This window comes from Daktulosphaira vitifoliae, unplaced genomic scaffold, assembly GCF_025091365.1.
Source record: "Daktulosphaira vitifoliae isolate Bord-2020 unplaced genomic scaffold, ASM2509136v1 Scaffold_2, whole genome shotgun sequence".
Classification (NCBI taxonomy): domain Eukaryota; kingdom Metazoa; phylum Arthropoda; class Insecta; order Hemiptera; family Phylloxeridae; genus Daktulosphaira; species Daktulosphaira vitifoliae.
The window spans coordinates 38,923,666-38,935,780 of record NW_026099573.1 but is presented as its reverse complement, the minus strand read 5'-3'; the positions used below and the strand labels follow the sequence as shown (position 1 = coordinate 38,935,780).

The following is a 12,115-nucleotide window of genomic DNA, read 5'->3' as shown; positions in this document are numbered from 1 at the left end:
GTTTTTTATAACTATCAAATAATTTTAATGTTCAACTTTGGTAAGGCAAGGTATAAAACTAATTTTATACCTTTATTTTTATGATCTTAAAAATAATATATACAAGTATTGAAAAATTGATACTAAGAATAATTTATTCCAATCATGAAGTTTTAACTACTAAGTATAATAATATAAATACCTAATTTTAAAGAAAATATTAGAATTACTCATTAAGTAAAATTCAGTTCATCATTGTTTTAAAATACAAATAGAGATCTCTTTTAATGCTAAACAATTTTATACTAAAATAATTCTTAAGAAATATACAAAAATAGTACTTGTTAAAATACTTTGATACTGCATGTACACATGAGCATAGTTTATGAGCACAAAATTAATAGCAAATAATGAATCATATTTTGTATTTTAAAAAACTATCAAATTTAAAAACTAGAAAATACATATAAAATATTGATTGAATAGTAGTGTTTCAACTAACAATTTATTTTTTAGAATTAAAATTAATAATGTATAAAACCTGTACAATTAACAAAAAAAGGGTATATAATTAATTTAAAAATAAATATAAATATATATATACTTTTTGTAGTTAAATATTTTTAGCAAAGAATTCTAATATATGATACTAAGAAAAAAACAAATGAACCTTAGAAATAAACTTCAATCATTAATATTAAATTATAAAACCATCGAAAAACAAATATAATATAAAATAAAACAAACATAACATAATCAATAAGAACATAAAAAAGTTTAAACAAATATCTAAGCCATAGAGAAATTAGAACAAGGTGTTTTAAGAAAACGTTTGACTACAATAATATAATAACACAAAATAAAATAAAATAAATGAATATTTAACAATATATTATTATTTAATAAATAATAAATAAATTATTAATACACTAAAAATATTAATTGCACTTTTAAGTAATGATAAAAAAACCAGTTATGAGTAAAGAACATGAAATAAATAAAGAAAACATCACTACATTTTTTCTTACTAAATATGATACTTCATATATTTTAAATTATTATTAAATTATAACTGTAAATATTAATAAATTTTAGACAAACACAATGAAAAATATATAATTTTTTAAAAATAACTGTGGTATGCACAATTTTATCACATTAATGAAAAAAAAAACATAAAGATAGAAAGAGAATTAAACATTTTTGTTTATAATTCAGTTAAACAAACTGGGAAGATGTTAAATCTATTTTTTTAATACCTAAATATAGAACAAATTTCCAAATATTAGTAAATATAGTTTATATAAGGTTTTATCATGAAAAAATATATAATATCAATCTAGAAATTGGTTGTCACAAAAATATTTTAGATTTACATTGCTACTAAAATTTTAAAACTATGATTTATAACACAAAATATTTTTTAGAACTTGTAAATATGATTAAGAATAAATTTATGTGATGTAAAACATAGATTTTTCATATTAAAGATACTTTTCTTATACCTACATAAATAATCACTAAAAAAGAAATTGAAGGGACATAAGTTTTAATAATATTATACAAATATATGTCAAAGATTGGAAGGTAATCAAGGAGTAAACCCTTCAGTTATATGTTTCCACACATAATCTGCTAAAAGTGAATTGCCAAATTCACTTGAGTGAATATTGTAATCTCAACTATGTTTTGGATGTCCATCTATACCTAATTGATGACGAGGTAGCTACACATAAAATCAATTATATTAGGTCTTATTTTGAGATATTGACAATTTATTATAAAATTTCAAAGTTTATTACTTACTCCCACATTAGGTATCTGCTGTATGTTAGATGAATACATCTGATTGAAATTAATTTGACTAGAATTTTGATTAGTCTGTCTTCTGACATCTGATCTTGGATCTTGAATATTTCCACGAATAACAACTTGAGATGGAATACTATTAGGTACATTGTGATGTACTTGATGTCTAAAAATAAATACATGTTTTCATTGTTATTTCTGAATTATTGTGTTTTTATAATATTTTTACATAACAAGATTTTTTTAACATATTAAAAAAACTGGAAAAAATATAATTTATCCATTAAAATTATTGCTTTAGATCAAAATATATTTATTTGTTGTCTTAAATTACACAATTGTTACCTGTTTGGCATGGAGTGATTTTGATATCTATGCTGTAATTGAGTGTCTAGAGATTGAAGACTGGATTGATAATTAGGTCTCGAAAGAACAATAGTTTCTGAGTGATTATTCATGAGGGATGTAGATGTTGTAGTAGGTGTTCTATTACCAGCATCTGTAAATTAAAAAAATAATAACACAACGAAAACAAATTAATTTACAATTTCCCGTTTTAGTTTTTTTTAAATTGCAGTTATAATCGTGTAAAATTGGTAAAAAATTTTTTTTTTTATTTAATCAATCTTTATTGAAAATTAAGCTTTTCACTTTACATTAAAAGCTGCAGTAAGGGAATGTGGCAAATATTTTTGGTAAACTCAAAAAGATATTTACAAAAGTTTTTTTTAAGTCGTCTACATATTTGACATTATCAAAAAAAAAAGGTAAAAAATTATTTTTGCTGGTTATAGAAAAAATGATACAATTGAGTTATAACTGATTTCACCTGTCACAAGCAATCAGTCAATTAACCGATTTGAAATATAAAAGTATCTTTCAGAATAAAATAATTAATAGGTAGTATATACTTTGAGCTGGTGGAGGTTGCAATGGTAAAGCTAGTCTAGCATTTACAGCTAATAAGTGGTCACGGCGTTTTGTATAGCTTGCTAGTTCTTCCTCTAAATTTATATTTTCATTTTTTAGCTGGTATAAGCAAGTCAACAATGAAGCAACTAAAATATTATTTTTTGATTATTTAACAATATCAATAATAATAATTTTGACAAAATATTATAATTTACTGTCAAAATGCTGAGCTTGCTCCATTAGAAAAGCACCCCCTTGTTCCCAATGACGTTCGAGTAAGTCTTCTAAACCATAAGTACTATTGTTGTTTAGACCATTAGTAAGTGATGACCATGTTGTTGGAACTGACCCTTGAGATTGAGATATTTCCTAATAATAAAAATTTCTTCAATAAAAGAAAGTTTCTACAAGAAGTAAACTAGGGTGAAATAGTTAATCATAGAAAAAAAAATTTGATGAAGTTTTGTCAGAGTGTATACCATATAATTGAAATTATTCATGGGAAAAAAATAGTAATTTTAAAAATGATACTAATAAAATTGATAGATCTCTGATATACCTTCAGGTAGTATTGTATTACAATTATACACTATTATTTTAAATTACAAATATATGTGAATTTTAATAATAATAATTTAAAGTGGTAGTTTGAAGTTGGGTATGAACCCTTTTACACCATCTTTTTTAAATTATACTTTTATATTTTTTAATTGTTTAATATTAAAAAATAATTTTTTGATTTTTGGTTATATACACTCTATTTACCAACACCATCAATACTTAACATGCATTCAATATTTTCTTTGCATAGGTATTGTATACTATGATTCAAATACTTACTGATTGACTGATAGGGGGTGGTTTTGGATGGCGTCTAGGTAGTTGAGGACCCATAACTGATTGTTGTGGTTGACTAGAAGGTCCATTTCTTTCTCCGCTAAATTTTTTATGAGTTTCAATTTCTTCATTTAAAGTGTCTACCATATTTAGTGCCATACTTGAAGAAGAATTCAATGAGTTTCCTAGCATATGAACAGCATTGCTATTGGTTTCAATTCTAAATACAAATAATTAATAAATAAGCTATTTCATTTTGAATATTTCTTATGCTTAGTTAAAATGTCTTCAGCAAGGCTTCAAATTAAAAATGTATGTATATTTTTTACTTAGTTATAACATTAATATTTAGATGTGTTTTAAAATTATAAGAAATTATTTGTTTTAAAAATTTTCTATATAAAAGTTATTTATTAGATAATATAAAACTTTTCGTAGTACTATTAATTGTTTAAATACTACAGAAAAGTCGTATGATTATTTATTAAAAATTTTTTTTAATCTATTTGTCTAAATATACTGTAATAATCTCTAAGTTATTAACTTTAATATACTAACACTTTTTTTTCCATTGTCTCTTTTTTTGATGCAGTATGAGTTTTTTTAGCACTGATTACACTTGTTTCTTGCTTCCATACATTTTGCTCTGGTAATTTTATTAAATTAACTCCAGGTATATCTAATTATACATAAAATCACAATTTAACATACAACAGATTTCCATAAAAAGTAAATGGGCACTGACTATGCCCACCCTTTTAATAATTAAAACTAAAAACAAACTAACACAGCTTTGTATAATAAATAGATAATAAATTAAGAAATTATCTATAGATGTTCTTTTTTGTTTTAACTCACTTGACTTTATAACAATTGTTTTGGTTTCAGACTTGCTTATATTTGATTCTTCAATAATTTTAGCTCCAATATTTTGATTTTTATAACTATTTGAAGATTCAGCATGCATAAGGTTTTCAGTTTTTAGAATTTTAGTGGGTTTACCAGATTCAGAGTCATATGGATGTTGATTTTTGATACCTGTAGTCATATTTTCAGTTTTAGTTCCAACTGAAATGATTAAACTTCCAATAGGGCTCGGTGAAACAATGTGTGGCTGTGAATTTTTCTTTTCATTACTTTGTGTACTTGACAAGTTTATTTCTTTATGATCTTTTCCTTTTTTTTCATTTACTACTTTGTCACCTGATAAAATATTTCTAAATTAGAATAAGATAAAAATTAAAAAATAAATAAACGGTAGCACAGTGGGGTTGTAGCATAATAGGGACAAGTATAGATAATATCCGACAGTGATTAAAATCACTATCATAAGAAATGCTTTGATGCAAATCTGTAGATAGTGTTTAATTTTAAGAAATTGGTAAAAGCTGAGAAAAAGTGGTGATAAAAAATATAGACAATAAAAAAATATATATATAATAAAATAAATATCTATTCAGCTTTGCATCAAAGCTAAATAAAATATTTTAAAAAATATTTATAATATTACCAGAAACAGTTAACTTTTTTTTTTGTTTTGAAGCCAAAGATTCTGTGTCAGGATTAGATACAGTTAGCTTTTCTGGTGTACATTCATTAGAAGAATTTTCAGTATTATTTTGTGGACGATAAGGAGCTATAGGCTTTATATTGTTGCTTTTTTTCTGAAATTATCAATATGATACATATGTAATTCAAAACTTTACATAAAATATAAGCTGTTTTGAATGCATACTAATTTTGAATAGTGGTGTTTGCAATAACCAACATATTTTACATTATCTAAATAATTGCCAGCCTCTTCACACAATAATCCAATACTTTGGGCACAAGTAACATGCATACCCAATTTACAACCAGTTTTGTTACATGGCATGCAAGCTCCATAAGATGCTGATTTTGATACTTTGTTTTTTTCGTCACAAATATAGCAAGCCTAAAAGGATCCAATAATTTAGATATTAGAAAATTTTCATAAAAAATATCATAGTTTTATTGATTTAACACAACTTAGTTTATATTAGGTAAGAAAATAAAGGACACAATGATTTAAAGGAAAATGAGAATAAAAGCTTTAATTTAATTCTTAATACTGTTAAATAATTAATAAAATAATCTATTATATAATTATTAATTGATTTACCCTATTAAAACGATCTCGTGGTATTGCACTCAGCTTAATTGGTTCCATTGTGGTAACATCAAGAAAAGTTACTTCTGGTATATATAATGCACATACTACATGAGCCCACTGTCCACACTCAGTAGGTTTTAATGCACCATCTTTAGAAGGACATAATTCACATTTCTGAAATTTATTTTACATTCTTAGAAATAATTGATCTTATTTTACTATTAAACAGGGCCTGCATATCATCTTGATTTTATAAAAATTATAACATATTTTAACACACCAATTACTATGATCATAGTTTAAGAAATACATTTGAAATCTATAATTATTGAAATAATAGAAATTTATTGATTTAAAGTAAAAAGTGTAAAATTTTTTTTTAATTTTTATAAATATTACTTGAAAAAAAATAAGATTTTTAAATATGCTAGAGTTAATGAGATATGATTATCATGAAGAGTATGTCTAATCTCATAGATACAATTACTTAACATAACATTCCATTTTGAATCACGAGGCATATTCAGAAAGTAAGGGTACTATTTTTATATTAATTGATGAGTTGGTCCAAAAAAAACCCAGCACAGTGGGGTCGCGCCATAGTGGGGACGTTGCATAGTTGGGTCTAGTATAGATTTAATCTGACAGTGATTAAAATCACTATCATAAGAAACGCTTCGATGCAAATCTATATATTAATAGATTAGATAATGTTTAATTCTAAGAAAGTGATGGATAATAACAAAAGCAACATCAACTTCTATTTCCTTAATTATACCCATATTAGTAATTCTTTTAATTATATAGTATATAATTTTTTAAATTAATTGTTTTCAAATTATTATTGATTTTGATTATAATATGTTAAAAGTAATAATTTTGAACCTACTTTTTTTTGTCCTTTAAAGTCAAAGTTTTAATAAAAAAAAAAAATGAATTTATTACCATAACTTTTAAGCTTTTAAGCTCAACTTGCAAGTTTGAAATTGACATTATTAAATAGAAAAAAATGAAATTGTTTAGATTAATATGCAATCAGGAAATTTTATAATTACTATTTACAGTACATTTATCAGAAAAATTCGATTTTTTTTTACATTTTTATCGTAATGGATCACTTAAATAAAAACCATAGTAATCATTTCTAATTAACTTTTGGTGTTTAAAAAGATTCTACAATGGAAATATTCAGAATTTAATTAATTTTAATGATTATATATCAAAAAAAAAGTTGTTAAAAAGATTTACTCTATTGAGCTTATTATAAAATTTGATTATAATTGTAAAAATCCATCATTAAATTCAGGTGAAACTAAAAATCATTTTTTTTTTTTAATTTATGATTTATATAGCAACATGTTACAAAAAAATTTGGAATATTATAGACTGGTAGTAGCACACACAAATAGAGTTAAAAAATGAATAAATCACAATGTAAAATTATTTACTTTTGTAGTTGAATACTTTTATCAATTCAAATCTAATTTGACAATAAATACTTTAAGAATATTAGAAATGAATGATTTCTATAGTTTGTATGGATAAAGCTGGTTACGCTACTTTTTATTTTCTTAAGGGATTTTTTTCAATTTTTAAGAGTGATAACTTAAATATCATAATCTTAAATTAATCATTTGGCGTATCGTTGAAAAAAGTAGGTCTAGTGATGGTTGGCAAAATAAATCGTATCCACAAAAAGAACCACATAGTAAAATAATAATAACATGAATATATATTTCTTCTCACGAGGGGACACTATAGTGATAGGATCCTTTATATTTATTGAAGTTATTGAATCTAAATTAGATAAATATCAAATGATTTGAAAATTTTATTCCAACTCAAAAAAAATGCAAAATATTAATTGCCACAGACGGATTTGAACCTCATACCGTAAGCATAAAAGACACAAATGTTACCAACTCGGCAATGGTTCGTTGCTTTCGTCGCTTGATAAAATTGGCTATTTAAGCTAACTCAAATTTAAAAATTACTTTTTCGACTTGAAAAAAATAAAAAAATTTTATTAAGTTTAATTTCTTATGTCTTATGAACTTTATTCTGTGTCAATTAAATTATATAATATTCATGAAAGTCAGTGTATTGCCCTTATAAGATATTTTTAAATAAAATACAAAACCCAGGATTTTAACACATATTAAATAGCATATTTTTGAATACAGCAGCCATTTGCACAGATAGGTCGTTGGGACAAATTTTTTTTTTCATTTTACAGTACATAAAATAAGCTTTAATTTGGTATATGTTTAAAGGACGCAGTATCTCCGAAACATTTTCAAAAATTAAGTTGAAAAAGTTAGTTTTTGTAAAAAAGTTGCCATTTTCCAACCCCTCCAGTGAGCAGGTTAAGTGTTAATTTTCAAAAAAAAATGATATCAAATGAAAGGAAAGTATCTGAGGTTGATTTGTTGATTTTTGAAAAAATTATGGAAGTTTTAAGGAAAAAATGACAAAATTTACTGATTTTTAAATTTGTAATTTTTTTGGAGATTTCCCCCATTTGCGGGGAACGAGGGAAAATTTTTCAATTTTTAAGTGTAATGTCTCCAATTAGATACGATTTGTGATCTTTTGACATATTGTTAAAAAAAATCGGTCCAGTGAAAGCTAATAAAAAGTAGTGACAGGCACAAAAAAAAAAAAATAAATAAATAAACACATCATGGTAAAATTAATACCTTTTCAGCTTTGCATCAAAGCTAAAATCGAGGTAACTATTTGTTAAGGCTGTAGAATAACTATGGATGAAATATCAGTGATGTTCCCACAACTTTCAAGGACTCTCTTATACAAGATGATAATATCAGAAACACTAGAATAAAGAAAATTCAAACTTTTATCTTTTGATCTTCCTAAAGGGTTATATGAGTGGAAAAAAAATTTTCATGAGGCGGTGATGCAAGAGGTTTTAAAGTCAAAAAGGAATTGGCAGGAAACATCTTTGAAGTTAAGAGGGTATAAAAAGACTTGTTCCACGGCTCAAAACTTTCATAAATCAGAAAAGTAATAACTTAGAAAAATAACAGACAATTTCCTATAAAATACTACTTTATTCCTCAGTAAAATTATTTTTAAAAATTAAAAAATTTGAAGTACCCTTACTTTCTGTCTCATAGAATAGATCTTTTAGATATAATCATATTATCTAATATCAACCATATTTGTAAATAAATTGACTATTAAGGTTATGTTGATAATTTATTTTAAAATTATTTACTCTTGAGACCTACCACTTTAATATTTTTTTCTTGAAAAGATTCACATTTTCTGCAAAACCATTCATCTTTAGGTACACTACGAATACCATAACAAGCTGTAAAAAATAAAACAATATTAGTTGTTGATAATAATACCTTTTTATAATAGGTATAAAATTTATAGTATTTTAAACAAATTTACCTTGATGTACAGCAACATTACAATTAGGTCCATCACAATATACTAGAGGATTTTCTGCCCATCCAGTATCATCACAACATACACTACATCCACCAAGCATTTCTTTCATTTTTGTTTTGCACTTAAGATTTAAAATAATTAGATTAATTAGTATAATTAAAAATCATAAACTAAATTTAGATACTCACAAAATACTATAGAACACTGAAATTATTTTAAATTTTCTTAGTGAGAAATTCTCTAAGATCCCACTAGGTTTAAAATATTACTATGTTGTTCTTTGAAGCTTAGGTTTATTGCAGAAGTTGAATTTTTTAGGTTCCGATATTTACACTAAATTTTAATAAAATGAAAATATTTATTGACATATTAATTATTTTTAAAGATTTTATTTGATGACAAATATTTTGTTTAACATGAAATAAAATTCATTACCAACAAATATATATTTTCTTTTTACTGGACTATAAAACTTAGCCAAAACAACATTAATGTTTCTGATAATGTATATTTTTAAACAAATATTAATTTAACTACGTGTTTTTTTACAGTAAACTAGGTAATTGATAGTACCTAATAGTACAGAAAATTTTCAATGATTTTGGAAAAAATTACGTTTTACCTACTGTTAGTCAAACGTCAAACTAACATAAAGAAATATTTTCTAATATCATTTACAAAATGTTCTATAACAGTAAAATATTAACTCTAAATAGATTTTTTTAAATAATGCAACAAATTCTAAATTTTTTTTACAAAATTTGAAGCAAATGAATCAAAAAGATGAATAAATATATTGTTGATATACTACAAATACTTACTATTTAATATACAGAACTAATTCGTAATGCCTAACTGTGGACTTCCACAAAGGATACGAACTTTTTACAGAAAGAATACATTTTATGCGGCGTATAACATTTTGCGGTAGGTTCCAATAGTCAAAACAAATATCAATGTATAAGCGACAGATAAAATCAATGATAACGGATAATGGAAGAATGTGAGATTATATTCATAGAACCCAAACGTTGGTAACGGTGGTTAACACTGAACGCACCGATGTCGCTTATCCACTACCAAGTCGACAAACTTTGATGTTTGCCATATTTGTCTAAATTTAGAATAATACACCGAGAATATGGTAAAGGTTCGCATCCTTCCCAATCATAAAGGTAATCCTGCATTTCTCGTAAAATAAAAGTGTTTTTCACCTGTAAATGGAATTTCATTATAAATCAAAATTCTTGCAACGTTCAAAACATTAAAAAACATAAATGGCCAAAGCAACACGATCTACTTTCTTATGAAAAAGTAAGCATTTGCCAGTATATATACGATTTGGAAAGTAAAGCAATATTATAACACTACAAAAACTTATATCATAATCATTATCTACAGAAATATGTCGTTTTATTGATAAATAATGCATTGATTTGATTTATCAAGTGATTATTAATTTATTAAATAAAAATGCATGTATAATTAGAGGATAAAGGTTAACTTTACCAACACCAAATCTAAATAATTTAAATATTTCTAGTGTAGTAGTATCCTATCGAAAATAAATTATTAATTAATGTAAATAAAATGTCACTTTCAATATTTTCAGAGATTTCTTCACAGGGCGTTATAGAAGTATCGAATCTATTTTAACTATTTTTTCATTTTTAATACCAAAATTTGTTTACAAAAAATGTAAAAGGTTATATATTTTTAATAAAATTTCACTCTGTTAGAACATGTTTCCCAATCCCAACCCTTTTTTTGCTTTAGGATTGTTAACATCAGTATTTTATTTCCAGTCGGAGATAAGTAGTTTAGTAGGATCTTATTGGTTATATTGGATAGAAATGTTCTTGTGATGAACCGGTCCTTTATAATACGGTTCTGGTTTATTACTTAAAGTTTTTCATTTTTTTTTAATTCTAAGGTATACTCGAACATAATCTGTTATAAAATGCTTGATGACTGGTAAATATTAATATTAAAGTAAGAGGAATTAAACATCTCAAGAAACATCTGTGAAAAGGGGATTAAGCCAACCCACTCCCTCTCAAAAGTTATCAGTACTTCACAAAGTACTGATATCTACATTATGGCCAAGTTTGCTCTTTCTTTATATCAGTACACGGTAAAAATATTCGAAACACAAAATATCGGAGTAAAAAAATATCTAAACGGAAAAAATATAAAAGTATAAAATTTCGTAATTTATTAAAAATATAAATAATTTTCATTATTTCTTATACATTAAAAACTAAATTAAATTAAAATATATATTAAAAATTTCTTAAAGAAAACGGTAGCACAGTGTGAGCGTGGCATAGTTGGATCAAGTATAATGATATCTGACAGTGTTTAAAATCACTATCATAAGAAACGCTTTGATGCAAATCTGTAGATAGTGTTTAATTTTAAGAATTGGAGGATTAATAATTTTTAACCTACTTTTTTTTGTGAAAGTTTATAGTAAAGTAATAATAATGAATTTATTGTCATAACTTTTAGCACAAATTGCAAGTTTGAAATTGACATAATGATATAATATAATATGATATATAATATATAATAATATATAATGATATAGAAAAAAATGGTATTATTAAGATTAATATGCAGTCAGCAAATTTTATAATTACTATTTACTGTACATTTATCANTGCAGTCAGCAAATTTTATAATTACTATTTACTGTACATTTATCAGAAAAGCTCGATTTTTTTGCATTTTTATCGTAATAGATCACTTAAAAAGAAATCATAGTAATCATTTCTAATTCACTTTTGGTGTTACAATCTACAATTAAAATATGCAGAACTTAATTAATTTGAATGATTTACTTTAACAAAAAAAAAAAAACAATAAAAGAAAAATTTACTCAATTGAGCGTATTACAATATTTCATTATAATTGTAAATATCAATTGTTAAATTCAGGTGAAACTAAATATCATTTTAGCTTCGATGCGAAGCTGAGAAGGTATTAATTTTACTATGATGTGTTTTTTTTTTTTTTTTTTTT

The 12,115-nt window shown here is 24.4% G+C and overlaps 2 protein-coding genes across 2 annotated transcripts in view; one reads left to right on the top strand and one right to left on the bottom strand.

Annotated features, from left to right (window-relative positions):
• Positions 1–1,223: 1,223 nt before the first annotated feature.
• On the bottom strand, positions 1,224–10,064 carry LOC126899485 (zinc finger protein zfp-1-like). Its single transcript, XM_050674453.1, has 15 exons — positions 9,913–10,064; positions 9,280–9,424; positions 9,092–9,212; positions 8,923–9,005; positions 5,681–5,845; positions 5,273–5,473; positions 5,048–5,201; positions 4,396–4,740; positions 4,096–4,216; positions 3,541–3,757; positions 2,916–3,069; positions 2,700–2,846; positions 2,134–2,287; positions 1,786–1,954; positions 1,224–1,705 (listed from the first exon to the last, which is right to left on the bottom strand). Exons 3-15 carry the CDS (start codon positions 9,198–9,200, stop codon positions 1,658–1,660), a joined length of 2,067 nt encoding a protein of 688 aa, XP_050530410.1. The 5' UTR covers positions 9,201–9,212; positions 9,280–9,424; positions 9,913–10,064; the 3' UTR covers positions 1,224–1,657.
• A 99-nt stretch (positions 10,065–10,163) lies between these two features.
• The window catches only part of LOC126899488 (uncharacterized), a 29,604-nt gene continuing 27,652 nt past the window's right edge, over positions 10,164–12,115 (top strand). The window contains exon 1 of the mRNA XM_050674458.1: positions 10,164–10,405. The gene's annotated coding sequence lies outside the window, so the exon portion shown is untranslated. The remainder of the gene's footprint in view (positions 10,406–12,115) is intronic.